The 16544-nt window shown below is 37.6% G+C and overlaps 1 protein-coding gene across 2 annotated transcripts; it reads left to right on the forward strand.

The window, feature by feature from the left end:
• LOC133526003 (S-antigen protein-like) lies at positions 1-6167 on the forward strand. Of its 2 annotated transcripts, XM_061862469.1 has the most exons (4): positions 1-602; positions 1839-2213; positions 3983-4210; positions 4624-6167. In XM_061862469.1, the coding sequence occupies exon 4, from the start codon at positions 4904-4906 to the stop codon at positions 5633-5635; it is 732 nt and encodes a 243-aa protein (XP_061718453.1). In that variant the 5' UTR covers positions 1-602; positions 1839-2213; positions 3983-4210; positions 4624-4903; the 3' UTR covers positions 5636-6167. The 2 variants fall into 2 exon arrangements, with proteins under 2 accessions (XP_061718453.1, XP_061718460.1); XM_061862476.1 differs by lacking the exon at positions 1-602 and having other exon boundaries at positions 1060-2213.
• Positions 6168-16544: the final 10377 nt, after the last annotated feature.

Genomic DNA, 16544 nt, shown 5'->3' on the forward strand with positions numbered 1-16544 from the left:
GCACTCCACTCGACTGTCGCCGTTGTACAGTCAGCATCAAGAGTAGCGGATGAAACAACGCGCCAAAAGTATCTGATATTCTGGATAACTTTTCCAAATATAGATACATTTCTAAAATTCGCGCTCAAAAGTAAATCTTTTACAGTGTTTGTTGTTCTATATTAAAGACATCACTTTTTGTTAAGCCGTTACAGAATGGTAGATACTTATGAAACGTTATTTGATCCGCTACTTTTGATGCTGACTGTACAAACATTACAAAAAGCTAAGAAACAAGCAAGGATCACCTGAGACGAGCCAAGATGGCGTGTAAGCTATCAAAGGAGGCTTCATTCCAACAATTAGTGTCAGGGATCAATTCAGTGGCACGGACATTTTTATGGATGCAAATAAAACTTTGCACCAAAAGTAAAAAAGGGAGACGGTTTAGCTTGGAAGAAAAAGTAATTGTACTTTCAATTATGAAACAAAGCTCAAAACGCTACAGATTTCTGCAGAGAATATTCATCGTGCCTTGCGAAACAACACTGAAGAAGTTGTTGTTGAATGTGAATATTCAAGCTGGCATCAATACACAAGTCTTTAATGTCATTAAACAAGAGGTATGTACATATAAGAAGAGACGTTTATTCATTATTAATATTATATAAGAACTTTCTAGTATTTGATTATAAAGGGGATATAAACGACCGATGAAATTATATTTTTTTATACTACGTCGCTGGCAAACAAGCATACGGTGCGCCTGGTGGTAAGCGGTCACCGTAGCCTATGGGCGCCTGCAACTCCAGAGGTGTTACATGCGCGTTGCCGACCCTTTCAAAACCTGTACACTCCTTTTTTGAAGAACCCCATACTGTAGACCCTCAGAAAAACTCCAGGAAGTTAATTGTAAAAATTTCAATCTCCAGCTCGTACCGATTTTCCCGGGGCAGAAGTACGGAACAGCTTTTTGGTGAATGGAACCGGACTGATTCCAATTAGGCTTAATTACCCCTCCGGGTTAGAAGGTCGGATGGCAGTCACACTCGCTTCGCGCTCTGTCCATTCATTCGCAAAGCTGGGGCCTGCGTCCATCGGTATTGAGATTACAAGTGGGGCCGGGGTCTAACATTGGAAATAACTTGCCTTTTTAGGGTTCCGTAGCCAAATGGCATAAAACGGAACCCTTATAGTTTCGCCATGTCCGTCTGTCTGTCTGTCCGAGGCTTTGCTCCGTGGTCGTTAGTGCTAGAAAGCTGAAATTTGGCATGGATATTATAAATCAATAAAGCCGACAAAGTCGTACAATAAAATCTAAAAAATTTTTTTTTTTTAGGGTACTTCCCCTACACGTAAAGTGGGGGTAAAATTTATTTTTCGCTTCAACCCTAGAGTGTGGGGTATCGTTGGAAAGGTCTTTCAAAACTAATAGGGGTTTTCAAGAATTTTTTTGATAAAGTGAATATATTCGGAGATAATCGCTCCGAAAGAAAAAAAAAATGTGTCCCCCCCTCTAACTTTTGAACCATAGGTTCAAAAAATATGAAAAAAATCGTGGAAGTAGAGCTTAAGAAAGACATTAAATGAAAACTATAGCGGATATGATCAGTTTAGCTGTTTTTGAGTTATCGCAAAAAGTTTTCCCTTCATAGTAAAAAGACTTACTTTAATTAGGTACTGATTATGCAAATTTGCCTATTTGTTTAACTCGGGTGAAAGGTACCGTTTCATCCCTTGGTTAACAATTTACTATACTTTAAGCTCCAGTTTAGCTTATTGTGACGGAAGAGTAACTACGGAACCCTACACTGAGCGGGGCCCGACATGCTCTTGGCCGGTTTTTATTTTATTTTAAGGTCAGCGAATGGAATGACGCCCGAAGAATGTGCTCCATAGTATTTGATGAGATGAAGTTGGAGGCTGGCGTCCATTACTCTAGAAAAAATGATCACATCAACGGGTTTGTGGAATCACCTGACAAAACCGACCACTCGGCCGACCACGCCGTAGCATTTATGATTAAAGGCGCGGTTCACACGTGGCAACGACCGGTGGCGTGCTGCCTCTCCGAGGAGCCGCGCCGGGTCGCAGCTGAAGCCGTCGCCGAGGACCCGCGGCGGGCCTTCAGCCTGTCGCTCTGATGAGGGAACAGGGGACATCATTTCAAAGCGCGTTTAAGAGCCTTCGAGAGGACACTAGAAGATCACAAATCTTAGCAGGACAGGAGACCGGTAAATATCTTATACTCATCTTAAAATTCTTAGTAAAAAACACTTAGTAGAAGCTTGTTTCACGTTCATCACGAAATTTAAATTATGTATAGGGACCGTACGCGTTACAGGGTCTGCCATCTTGTGGCCTGAATCGGAACCATAAACATGTACTTGTACTACATCGGAACAATAAACATCACATTTACGCCTTGCGCCAAAAATCTGGCGGCTCCTGTGCTGCCTCCTACAGTTCATACACGCTCCCTATAAACTTTTATATTTATATAACCACCAATTATTCGTTAACCTGTTGCTACCGGTGGGAACCTATAATTGGCTCTTTGTTATGTATATATATATAAGTATTGTGCAATTTATAGCTGTTGGTTCTCTGAACAGTAAATAAATAAATAAATAAAAACTACTTACATAAACTAAACAGTTTTGAAATATTATAAATAGTTCTCTACGTGTATACGTAGACCAGCTTGTGTCTCTTTTTGCAAACTTTTATTTAACTTGGCCTGTTAGGATGGATGTATGTTATGTGATTTGACTCACACTAACTAACGTGCGAGTCAAATCTTGGAACCTGAATTTGACCCACTGCCCTATATCCGATTGAGCCGAAATTTTGCATACATATGTAAATCGGATAACAGTCTGATATTATGAAGACATGGAGCTGATCTGATGACGAGGACAGCATGTGCCCATGGGAACTTTGTGATAAAATAATAAATTAATATTATAGGATATTATTACATGTCCCACAATAAACTCAATAAGGCTTGTGTTGTAGGTACCTAGACAACGATATATATACAATATTCATAAATACTTAAATACATAGAAAACACCCATGACCCAGGAACGAATATCCGTGTTCATCACACAAATAAACGCCCTTACCAGGAATTGAACCCGGGACCATCGGCTTCATAGGCAGGGTCACAGCCCAATAGGTCAGACCGGTCGTCAAAATAACGCAAACTAATTGAGTTTGGAGTTGCTAGAATTGTCTCGATGAGTATTAGTTGTCTGTGGAAAGGAAAGTACAGTCACCGATAAGAGCTTGTACCAAAAATTAATATTTGTCAAAAAACTTATTTTAAAATTACGCTGTTATTTTTTATCAAAATAAATGTAGCGATTTCTAAGTTTGAAGTGCGTTATGAAATAGTACATGACGATACAAGTGTAAAGTAGGAAATTGGCAACGAGTGGCGATAAATAAAAACACGACCGAACGGAGTGTTTTAAATCGACACCAGTAGCACGATATGTACTGTAAAATACTTTTACAGTACATATGGTGCTACTTTACCGTCCTAGTGCGGTAACTAAGCACTATACGTGCGTATGTCGAAAACTTTAAGATCCATATGTACTGAAGAACGTTGTAAAGCAATATACTATTTATTACATAATTTGACGTATATGTACCAGAGATGTGCCCCTACAACTGACATTTTTCGATTTTTTGATCGTTGTAAAAAGTAGAAGCGAAAAACATTGCATACAAAATTTTAAATGTTAACTAAAACCTAACTATTATAATAATATAAAAATAAAACGTAGCAGCGTAGCCGTGATTGATGTACAAAAACTTGTGTCTAAATATTGTCAATAATGTTAACATTTTGAGAGGAAAATGAAGACTTGTATGAAAAGGCGATTTCACGCGGGTCCTCCATTGTCGTCTTAAGTTCAAGAAATCAGTAAATTCCGGCTAAAGTTTGCGTTTGTTTAATATTATGATTATAATTTGTATGTATATTTTCCAGACGACACTATACATTTGAATGGCCAACTCCTCAGTGTGGTGTATGACCCGCCACCTCTGATCAAAGGAGTCTGAAATAACTTGTTGACGAAGAACATTGTAATGGAGGGCAAAGTCTCGAAGTGGCAGGACGGAGGCCTGGTGGACGTGGACCGCACCGACTGCAAGCCCGCCTACTGCACAAGTCAATGACGACCACATACTCCCGGAGAACATTAACAAGATGAAGGTATAATATTACTTTACCTCTCTTTCTTCTTGGTTCTGCATTGAAATTGTATAAACTTGATAGCCTGACCGCTCTTCTAAGATCAAGTAGGTATGCTATAGTAAGCTCATGGCGAACTTAATTTTAGAAAATCGGACAGGCTGTATATACCACGCAATACTTAGCAAACTAATAATGACTAATATTTGTCGAATAACATTGAGAGAATACTTTTTAATCGAGCAAATTGTTATAAATAAGGAGAAAAGCTTCTTCAAAATGACTGATACTTATGTTTTACAATCTAAGCTATCATACATCAAATTCTGTGAAATAGTTATTTGGACCACGAAATGACAATCTAATTGATTAGACAATCTGTCGGTTGTTATAATTACGTATTATATTATTCAATTACCATTGTCGTCTTTCAGGTGAAAAACTGTGTACGTGTATTGAGTCACACCGTGGCAGGAGCTCTATCCTACACGGCTTCATTTTGCGAGTACGAGCAACGTTTATTAATATCGTCACCGATGCTATCATTTTTAAATTAAAACAATAACTGAAAAAAATCATCACTTCGCACAATATTTAAACTCGTGACAGATTTGTCTAATATATGTTTACCAAATATGAAAGGAAATTTCTTACCTAAGCTCCAAATTGGTACATCAAATTTTGAAACAATTTCCAACATTACAAGAGGTCGTAATGAAAGTTTACAACATGGCGGTCGTACCGGCCGGCTCTAAAATAAATGTATCTCAAAAAGAAGTCGCGGAACAGTTTGCTAACGATATTTATAACATTTATCAGCGCCCTGCAGCTGGCGGCTCCTCGACGACTGCCACGCGCGGAGCTGGCGGCTCCTCGACGACTGCCACGCGCGGAGCTGGCGGCTCCTCGACGACTGCCACGCGCGGAGCTGGCGGCTCCTCGACGACTGCCACGCGCGGAGCTGGCGGCTCCTCGACGACTGCCACGCGCGGAGCTGGCGGCTCCTCGACGACTGCCACGCGCGGAGCTGGCGGCTCCTCGACGACTGCCACGCGCGGAGCTGGCGGCTCCTCGACGACTGCCACGCGCGGAGCTGGCGGCTCCTCGACGACTGCCACGCGCGGAGCTGGCGGCTCCTCGACGACTGCCACGCGCGGAGCTGGCGGCTCCTCGACGACTGCCACGCGCGGAGCTGGCGGCTCCTCGACGACTGCCACGCGCGGAGCTGGCGGCTCCTCGACGACTGCCACGCGCGGAGCTGGCGGCTCCTCGACGACTGCCACGCGCGGAGCTGGCGGCTCCTCGACGACTGCCACGCGCGGAACTGGCGGCTCCTCGACGACTGCCACGCGCGGAACTGGCGGCTCCTCGACGACTGCCACGCGCGGAGCTGGCGGCTCCTCGACGACTGCGTCAGCGGTGCCGGCAGTAACAGGACTGCAGTAACCGAAAGCTCTGAGCATCACGCTTTCTGGGCGAAGGCCATAACAATCATAGAAAATATCAAATTTAGCGATCATAATGGCAAATTGACCACAGTCCCGAGTTTAAAAAATTGGGTAACGACGTTAAAAAGCTGCCGAAGGCTGTGGCAGGTCATGAAAAATAAAAACAAAAATAATGCGCCTGCGGTATTTCAATTCTGATGCGGTTGAAAACTTTTTTGGAAGGGTGCGGACATATAATGTCAGAAATAATGACCCGACCTGCCCCGCCTTCGAATGTACCTTCGAGTCGTTATTAATTACTAACTTAATAAAACTCCACGAAAATACTTACAATTGTGAAGAGGACTGTGCTGAGCGAGTTATTAAAAGTCAATCACTGTTTTCGCACACCGAAGAAATCAGTGAAATGGACGAGAATACTGCCATACCGGTTGATTCTGCGCCTTCCTCTTTTTCGACCTCCAACAATTGTGACGACGGCGCAGAACAACTTTTAGTTCAAGCCACACGGGAGCGTCTCGATGTACACTCACGGGATTTTTTTTTTTTTTTTTTTTTTTTTTTTTTTTTTTTTTTTTTTTTTTTTTTTTTTTTTAAATATGAACCAGTTCTCACCTGTGCAACTGTCCGTCTCCTTGAACTTTAACGGCTGTAAAAAGATCCAGGGTCCTCTTCTCAATAAAAAATAGGAAATTAAAGTGCAAAAAAAAAACAAAAAAGATTTCATTGTTCGGGATTTGAGCCCGGAACCTCATGATTGTAAAGCTAGTGTATTCCAATTGAGCCACGAATTGATTTATGTGACACGGTGAAATTAGGCTACTTATTCTCGATTAAAACCTAAATATACCCCCTATTTTTTTTTTTTTTTTTTTTTTTTTTTTTTTTTTTCAAACCATCTAGCCTTCTCCAGAAATTGATTCAGCTAAACGCGAGATAATCGCGTGAAGGCGGTTGATAAATAAAACAAAGACTAACCGTTACTCATTGTGTACGTATCAAGCCCGACAGATGGCTCTTATCGTCCTAAACGTCAAAGATAGATCACGCTATTAAGATTTTCCTAAAAAATACCATGTCATTTAAAATTTAAAGGGGTTAGGTACGGTTCGGAGTTAGGTTAGGTTTTGAGTTAGGTTAGGTTTTGAGTTAGGTTAGGTTTTGAGTTAGGTTAGGTTTTGAGTTAGGTTAGGTTTTGAGTTAGGTTAGGTTTTGAGTTAGGTTAGGTTTTGAGTTAGGTTAGGTTTTGAGTTAGGTTAGGTTTTGAGTTAGGTTAGGTTTTGAGTTAGGTTAGGTTTTGAGTTAGGTTAGGTTTTGAGTTAGGTTAGGTTTTGAGTTAGGTTAGGTTTTGAGTTAGGTTAGGTTTTGAGTTAGGTTAGGTTTTGAGTTAGGTTAGGTTTTGAGTTAGGTTAGGTTTTGAGTTAGGTTAGGTTTTGAGTTAGGTTAGGTTTTGAGTTAGGTTAGGTTTTGAGTTAGGTTAGGTTTTGAGTTAGGTTAGGTTTTGAGTTAGGTTAGGTTTTGAGTTAGGTTAGGTTTTGAGTTAGGTTAGGTTTTGAGTTAGGTTAGGTTTTGAGTTAGGTTAGGTTTTGAGTTAGGTTAGGTTTTGAGTTAGGTTAGGTTTTGAGTTAGGTTAGGTTTTGAGTTAGGTTAGGTTTTGAGTTAGGTTAGGTTTTGAGTTAGGTTAGGTTTTGAGTTAGGTTAGGTTTTGAGTTAGGTTAGGTTTTGAGTTAGGTTAGGTTTTGAGTTAGGTTAGGTTTTGAGTTAGGTTAGGTTTTGAGTTAGGTTAGGTTTTGAGTTAGGTTAGGTTTTGAGTTAGGTTAGGTTTTGAGTTAGGTTAGGTTTTGAGTTAGGTTAGGTTTTGAGTTAGGTTAGGTTTTGAGTTAGGTTATAGGGTTGATTCTCGGTAGATTTTGTTCAAATTTGGTACAGGGGCTTTATTTGACCTTATCTTTCTATAGTATTTCGCGCTTGCTCAGAATCGCCCTGGGTCTGGGACCTCCCATACATTTTTTTTGAAAATTTTCAGTTTTTTTGGTTTTTGCGAAAAATGTATTATATTTAGGCACTTGGTTTCCTAGCTACCCCAAAATTTCTCTAATTCTGCATCGAATGACACTTTTTTCAAGAAAATCGGTTAATAAATAAAGATTTTAGACCCGGGTTAGATTATTTTCGCACATTTTTTTGAAAAAAAAAGTTGTCCAAAAATTCTGAAAAAAATTCTATTTATACATTTGCTTAAATTCTGATATTACTAACGTAATATCTGACTGGTCGAATCTGCAGTCCATTTTGCTCTATCTCTTACCGTTTCCGAGATATAGCGTCCTAAAATTGCGAAATTTCTTAAAACATTGCTATTCCTGTTTATGCGGCGTCGTTGAATTATTTGTATGGAAATAGTGAAATCCGACTCACACTTGACCCTTTTTTCATAGAAATTGGATTTTATGTAATTATGGGTGAGTTTTTAGAGTTTGTATGTTCATATTTGGTACATAGTGACATGGCATAGTCTATATTGACATGATCTGTCAAACTGTCAAATTTGACAGTTTTTGAGAAAAAGTTTCACATTTTGTCACAGTTAAATAGAAATTGTCATTGTTAAGTATTTTTGACCAAAAGTGTCATAGTTGATGTATTTTGACAGTTTATGTAAAAATCTCGAAATTTGACTTTTTTAACAAAAATGTTTACTTGGAATAGCTATACAGCTGTATAAGATGACATGACCAAGTGCAAATTGACAAATTTTATCAAAACTATCATTTTGACAGTTTTTGAGATTTATATTGAAATAAAGTTATTTTTGAGTATAAGATGATATGATCAAGTGCAATTAAAGTGATTGGGGCAAGATTGAAAATATTGACAGTTTTTTTGCCAGAATTGGTTCATGCTTAGAAAAATAGTCAATTATTGTATGAGATGACATGGCCAAGTGCAAATTGACAGATTTTGACAAAATTGTCATTTTGACAGATTTTGTTCTAAAATGTCATTTTGACAGATTTTGACCCAAAATGTCATTTTGACAGTTTTTGACACTAAATGTCATTTTGACAGTTTTTAACCCAAAATGTCAATTTGACAGTTTTTGACCCAAAAAGACATTTTGACAGTTTTTGACACAAAATGACATTTTGACAGATTTTGACACAAAATTACATTTTGACAGTTTTTGACACAAAATGACATTTTGACAGTTTTTGACACAAAATGACATTTTGACAGTTTTTGACCCAAAATGACATTTTGACAGTTTTTGACACAAAATGACATTTTGACAGTTTTTGACACAAAATGACATTTTGACAGTTTTTGACCCAGAATGACATTTTGACAGTTTTTGACACTAAATGACATTTTGACAGTTTTTGACACAAAATGACATTTTGACAGTTTTTGACCAAAAATGACATTTTGACAGTTTTTGACACAAAATGACATTTTGACAGTTTTTGACCAAAAATGACATTTTGACAGTTTTTGACACAAAATGACATTTTGACAGATATTGACTGACAATGACACTTTGACATGCTGACAATCTGACATTCTGACATACTGACAGTTTCACAGTAAACTCGGTTATGGTGAAAATTTCAAAACTATTTTACACAAAAAGTAAGCATCACACGTTTACAGAAATAACTTTAATACTATTTTTTAGGGACTATAAGTACTATACAAACAAAAAACTATGGAAAAGTTGGCTAGGAAAAATTTCAATTTTGCAATGATAATTACGTCGATTACGTCGATCGCGGTGCTCCCGCGTTACCGTTATAGGGTTGATTCTCGGTAGATTTTGTTCAAATTTGGTATAGGGGCTTTTTTTGACCTTATCTTTCTATAGTATTTCGCGCTTGCTCAGAATCGCCCTGGGTCTGGGACCTCCCATACATTTTTTTTGAAAATTTTCAGTTTTTTGTTTTTTGCGAAAAATGTATTATATTTAGGCACTTGGTTTCCTAGCTACCCCAAAATTTCTCTAATTCTGCATCGAATGACACTTTTTTCAAGAAAATCGGTTAATAAATAAAGATTTTAGACCCGGGTTAGATTATTTTCGCAAATTTTTTTGAAAAAAAAAGTTGTCCAAAAATTCTGAAAAAAATTCTATCTATACATTTGCTTAAATTTCGATATTACTAACGTAATATCTGACTGCCCGAATCTGAAGTCCATTTTGCTCTATCTCTTACCGTTTCCGAGATATAGCGTCCTAAATTTGCGAGATTTCATAAAACATTGCTATTCCTGTTTATGCGGCGTCGTTGAATTATTTGTATGGAAATAGCGAAATCCGACTCGCACTTGACCCATTTTTCATAGAAGTTGGATTTTAGTTTTTAGAGTTCGTATGTTCATATTTGGTACATAGTGACATGGCATAGTCTATATTGATATGATCTGACAAATTGTCTGCTTAGAAAAATAGTCATATTATTGTATGAGATGACATGGCCAAGTGCAAATTGACAGATTTTGACAAAATTGTCATTTTGACAGTTTTTGACACAAAATGACATTTTGACAGTTTTTGACCCAAAATGACATTTTGACAGTTTTTGACACAAAATGACAATATAACAGATTTTGACCCAAAATGACATTTTGACAGTTTTTGACACAAAATGTCATTTTGACAGTTTTTGACACAAAATGACATTTTGACAGTTTTTGACACAAAATGACATTTTGACAGTTTTTGACCCAAAATGACATTTTGACAGTTTTTTTTTGACCCAAAATGACATTTTGACAGTTTTTGACACAAAATGACATTTTGACAGATTTTGACCCAAAATGACATTTTGACAGTTTTTGACACAAAATGTCATTTTGACAGTTTTTGACACAAAATGACATTTTGACAGTTTTTGACACAAAATGACATTTTGACAGTTTTTTACCCAAAATGACATTTTGACAGTTTTTGACACAAAATGACATTTTGACAGTTTTTGACACAAAATGACATTTTGACAGTTTTTGACCCAAAATGACATTTTGACAGTTTTTGACCCAAAATGACATTTTGACAGTTTTTGACACAAAATGACATTTTGACAGATTATGACCCAAAATGACATTTTGACAGTTTTTGACCCAAAATGACAATTTGACAGATTTTGACCCAAAATGACATTTTGACAGTTTTTGACCCAAAATGACATTTTGACAATCTGACAATCTGACATTCTGATAGTTTCGGTTAGGTTAGGTTACTGACACTATACAATCTGACAATCTGACAGTTTCAGTTAGGTTAGGTTAGGTTAGGTTAGGTTAGGTTAGGTTAGGTTAGGTTAGGTTAGGTTAGGTTAGGTTAGGTTAGGTTAGGTTAGGTTAGGTTAGGTTAGGTTAGGTTAGGTTAGGTTAGGTTAGGTTAGGTTAGGTTAGGTTAGGTTAGGTTAGGTTAGGTTAGGTTAGGTTAGGTTAGGTTAGGTTAGGTTAGGTTAGGTTAGGTTAGGTTAGGTTAGGTTAGGTTAGGTTAGGTTAGGTTAGGTTAGGTTAGGTTAGGTTAGGTTAGGTTAGGTTAGGTTAGGTTAGGTTAGGTTAGGTTAGGTTAGGTTAGGTTAGGTTAGGTTAGGTTAGGTTAGGTTAGGTTAGGTTAGGTTAGGTTAGGTTAGGTTAGGTTAGGTTAGGTTAGGTTATAGGGTTGATTCTCGGTAGATTTTGTTCAAATTTGGTACAGGGGCTTTATTTGACCTTATCTTTCTATAGTATTTCGCGCTTGCTCAGAATCGCCCTGGGTCTGGGACCTCCCATACATTTTTTTTGAAAATTTTCAGTTTTTTGATTTTTGCGAAAAATGTATTATATTTAGGCACTTGGTTTCCTAGCTACCCCAAAATTTCTCTAATTCTGCATCGAATGACACTTTTTTCAAGAAAATCGGTTAATAAATAAAGATTTTAGACCCGGGTTAGATTATTTTCGCACATTTTTTTGAAAAAAAAAGTTGTCCAAAAATTCTGAAAAAAATTCTATTTATACATTTGCTTAAATTCTGATATTACTAACGTAATATCTGACTGGTCGAATCTGCAGTCCATTTTGCTCTATCTCTTACCGTTTCCGAGATATAGCGTCCTAAAATTGCGAAATTTCTTAAAACATTGCTATTCCTGTTTATGCGGCGTCGTTGAATTATTTGTATGGAAATAGTGAAATCCGACTCACACTTGACCCTTTTTTCATAGAAATTGGATTTTATGTAATTATGGGTGAGTTTTTAGAGTTTGTATGTTCATATTTGGTACATAGTGACATGGCATAGTCTATATTGACATGATCTGTCAAACTGTCAAATTTGACAGTTTTTGAGAAAAAGTTTCACATTTTGTCACAGTTAAATAGAAATTGTCATTGTTAAGTATTTTTGACCAAAAGTGTCATAGTTGATGTATTTTGACAGTTTATGTAAAAATCTCGAAATTTGACTTTTTTAACAAAAATGTTTACTTGGAATAGCTATACAGCTGTATAAGATGACATGACCAAGTGCAAATTGACAAATTTTATCAAAACTATCATTTTGACAGTTTTTGAGATTTATATTGAAATAAAGTTATTTTTGAGTATAAGATGATATGATCAAGTGCAATTAAAGTGATTGGGGCAAGATTGAAAATATTGACAGTTTTTTGCCAGAATTGGTTCATGCTTAGAAAAATAGTCAATTATTGTATGAGATGACATGGCCAAGTGCAAATTGACAGATTTTGACAAAATTGTCATTTTGACAGATTTTGTTCTAAAATGTCATTTTGACAGATTTTGACCCAAAATGTCATTTTGACAGTTTTTGACACTAAATGTCATTTTGACAGTTTTTAACCCAAAATGTCAATTTGACAGTTTTTGACCCAAAAAGACATTTTGACAGTTTTTGACACAAAATGACATTTTGACAGATTTTGACACAAAATTACATTTTGACAGTTTTTGACACAAAATGACATTTTGACAGTTTTTGACACAAAATGACATTTTGACAGTTTTTGACCCAAAATGACATTTTGACAGTTTTTGACACAAAATGACATTTTGACAGTTTTTGACACAAAATGACATTTTGACAGTTTTTGACCCAGAATGACATTTTGACAGTTTTTGACACTAAATGACATTTTGACAGTTTTTGACACAAAATGACATTTTGACAGTTTTTGACCAAAAATGACATTTTGACAGTTTTTGACACAAAATGACATTTTGACAGTTTTTGACCAAAAATGACATTTTGACAGTTTTTGACACAAAATGACATTTTGACAGATATTGACTGACAATGACACTTTGACATGCTGACAATCTGACATTCTGACATACTGACAGTTTCACAGTAAACTCGGTTATGGTGAAAATTTCAAAACTATTTTACACAAAAAGTAAGCATCACACGTTTACAGAAATAACTTTAATACTATTTTTTAGGGACTATAAGTACTATACAAACAAAAAACTATGGAAAAGTTGGCTAGGAAAAATTTCAATTTTGCAATGATAATTACGTCGATTACGTCGATCGCGGTGCTCCCGCGTTACCGTTATAGGGTTGATTCTCGGTAGATTTTGTTCAAATTTGGTATAGGGGCTTTTTTTGACCTTATCTTTCTATAGTATTTCGCGCTTGCTCAGAATCGCCCTGGGTCTGGGACCTCCCATACATTTTTTTTGAAAATTTTCAGTTTTTTGTTTTTTGCGAAAAATGTATTATATTTAGGCACTTGGTTTCCTAGCTACCCCAAAATTTCTCTAATTCTGCATCGAATGACACTTTTTTCAAGAAAATCGGTTAATAAATAAAGATTTTAGACCCGGGTTAGATTATTTTCGCAAATTTTTTTGAAAAAAAAAGTTGTCCAAAAATTCTGAAAAAAATTCTATCTATACATTTGCTTAAATTTCGATATTACTAACGTAATATCTGACTGCCCGAATCTGAAGTCCATTTTGCTCTATCTCTTACCGTTTCCGAGATATAGCGTCCTAAATTTGCGAGATTTCATAAAACATTGCTATTCCTGTTTATGCGGCGTCGTTGAATTATTTGTATGGAAATAGCGAAATCCGACTCGCACTTGACCCATTTTTCATAGAAGTTGGATTTTAGTTTTTAGAGTTCGTATGTTCATATTTGGTACATAGTGACATGGCATAGTCTATATTGATATGATCTGACAAATTGTCTGCTTAGAAAAATAGTCATATTATTGTATGAGATGACATGGCCAAGTGCAAATTGACAGATTTTGACAAAATTGTCATTTTGACAGTTTTTGACACAAAATGACATTTTGACAGTTTTTGACCCAAAATGACATTTTGACAGTTTTTGACACAAAATGACAATATAACAGATTTTGACCCAAAATGACATTTTGACAGTTTTTGACACAAAATGTCATTTTGACAGTTTTTGACACAAAATGACATTTTGACAGTTTTTGACACAAAATGACATTTTGACAGTTTTTGACCCAAAATGACATTTTGACAGTTTTTTTTTTGACCCAAAATGACATTTTGACAGTTTTTGACACAAAATGACATTTTGACAGATTTTGACCCAAAATGACATTTTGACAGTTTTTGACACAAAATGTCATTTTGACAGTTTTTGACACAAAATGACATTTTGACAGTTTTTGACACAAAATGACATTTTGACAGTTTTTTTACCCAAAATGACATTTTGACAGTTTTTGACACAAAATGACATTTTGACAGTTTTTGACACAAAATGACATTTTGACAGTTTTTGACCCAAAATGACATTTTGACAGTTTTTGACCCAAAATGACATTTTGACAGTTTTTGACACAAAATGACATTTTGACAGATTATGACCCAAAATGACATTTTGACAGTTTTTGACCCAAAATGACAATTTGACAGATTTTGACCCAAAATGACATTTTGACAGTTTTTGACCCAAAATGACATTTTGACAATCTGACAATCTGACATTCTGATAGTTTCGGTTAGGTTAGGTTACTGACACTATACAATCTGACAATCTGACAGTTTCAGTTAGGTTAGGTTAGGTTAGGTTAGGTTAGGTTAGGTTAGGTTAGGTTAGGTTAGGTTAGGTTAGGTTAGGTTAGGTTAGGTTAGGTTAGGTTAGGTTAGGTTAGGTTAGGTTAGGTTAGGTTAGGTTAGGTTAGGTTAGGTTAGGTTAGGTTAGGTTAGGTTAGGTTAGGTTAGGTTAGGTTAGGTTAGGTTAGGTTAGGTTAGGTTAGGTTGGGGCAGTCCTCCCTCATATAGAGGAATGGTTGAAGAGAAAACACGGGGCCCTGTCATACAGGGCAACGCAGGTGGTGACCGGACACGGCTGTTTCGGTCACTACCTGCACCTAATCCAGAGGGAACTAGGGCCCCAGTGTCACGAGTGCGGCGATCCTGATGACTCGGCCCAACACACCTTAGAAATGTGCAGTCGTTGGGAGGGGGAGCGCCGCACTCTAATGAGAGCCATAAGGACGACGGATCTCTCGCTGCACAGTGTCGTTGCAGCCATGCTGGGCAGCGAGAGAAAATGGAAGGCAGTAGTCTCCTTCTGCGAGGAGGGTCATCTCGCAGAAGGAGGCAGCGGAGCGGGAGCGCGAAGACGCGGCCGACGCGCCCCCGCTCCGGCACAGACGAAGAGGGAGGGCACGCGCGCAGTACGCTGCCGCGAATCGTGCCCTCCCTCGGTAGGGCCAGTGGGTTGGGGCCCACATAGCACGGCCCTACACGTCTGGGGGGGGAATCAGAAGCGTCCCTGATTCTCCCCTCCATTGGTGCGGGTTCCCCGGCCTAATGCCGGGAAGAGACGGGGGGCATGGTGGTAGAATGAATGCGCGAGCCCATCATGCCCCCACTAAACGTCTGAGAGGGTGTGACGCCGGAGTGAGGTTTAGTGGGTATTCTCTCTCGCCCCTCCCTCGCTAGGAGAGAGGGCCGAGAGAGCGAGTCCCACATACCCTCCCCATATGGCCTTCCCACGGTCGGGGAGAAATGCGTAAAGGCATTCCTCACTCCGTCAACAAAAAAAAAAAAAAAAAAAAAAAAAAAAAAAAAAAAAAAAAAAAAAAAAAAAAAAGGTTAGGTTAGGTTAGGTTAGGTTAGGTTAGGTTAGGTTAGGTTAGGTTAGGTTAGGTTAGGTTAGGTTAGGTTAGGTTAGGTTAGGTTAGGTTAGGTTAGGTTAGGTTAGGTTAGGTTAGGTTAGGTTAGGTTAGGTTAGGTTAGGTTAGGTTAGGTTAGGTTAGGTTAGGTTAGGTTAGGTTAGGTTAGGTTAGGTTAGGTTAGGTTAGGTTAGGTTAGGTTAGGTTAGGTTAGGTTAGGTTAGGTTAGGTTAGGTTAGGTTAGGTTAGGTTAGGTTAGGTTAGGTTAGGTTAGGTTAGGTTAGGTTAGGTTAGGTTAGGTTAGGTTAGGTTAGGTTAGGTTAGGTTAGGTTAGGTTATAGGGTTGATTCTCGGTAGATTTTGTTCAAATTTGGTACAGGGGCTTTATTTGACCTTATCTTTCTATAGTATTTCGCGCTTGCTCAGAATCGCCCTGGGTCTGGGACCTCCCATACATTTTTTTTGAAAATTTTCAGTTTTTTGATTTTTGCGAAAAATGTATTATATTTAGGCACTTGGTTTCCTAGCTACCCCAAAATTTCTCTAATTCTGCATCGAATGACACTTTTTTCAAGAAAATCGGTTAATAAATAAAGATTTTAGACCCGGGTTAGATTATTTTCGCACATTTTTTTGAAAAAAAAAGTTGTCCAAAAATTCTGAAAAAAATTCTATTTATACATTTGCTTAAATTCTGATATTACTAACGTAATATCTGACTGGTCGAATCTGCAGTCCATTTTGCTCTATCTCTTACCGTTTCCGAGATATAGCGTCCTAAAA

This window comes from Cydia pomonella, chromosome 1 (genome assembly GCF_033807575.1).
Source record: "Cydia pomonella isolate Wapato2018A chromosome 1, ilCydPomo1, whole genome shotgun sequence".
NCBI classification, from domain to species: domain Eukaryota; kingdom Metazoa; phylum Arthropoda; class Insecta; order Lepidoptera; family Tortricidae; genus Cydia; species Cydia pomonella.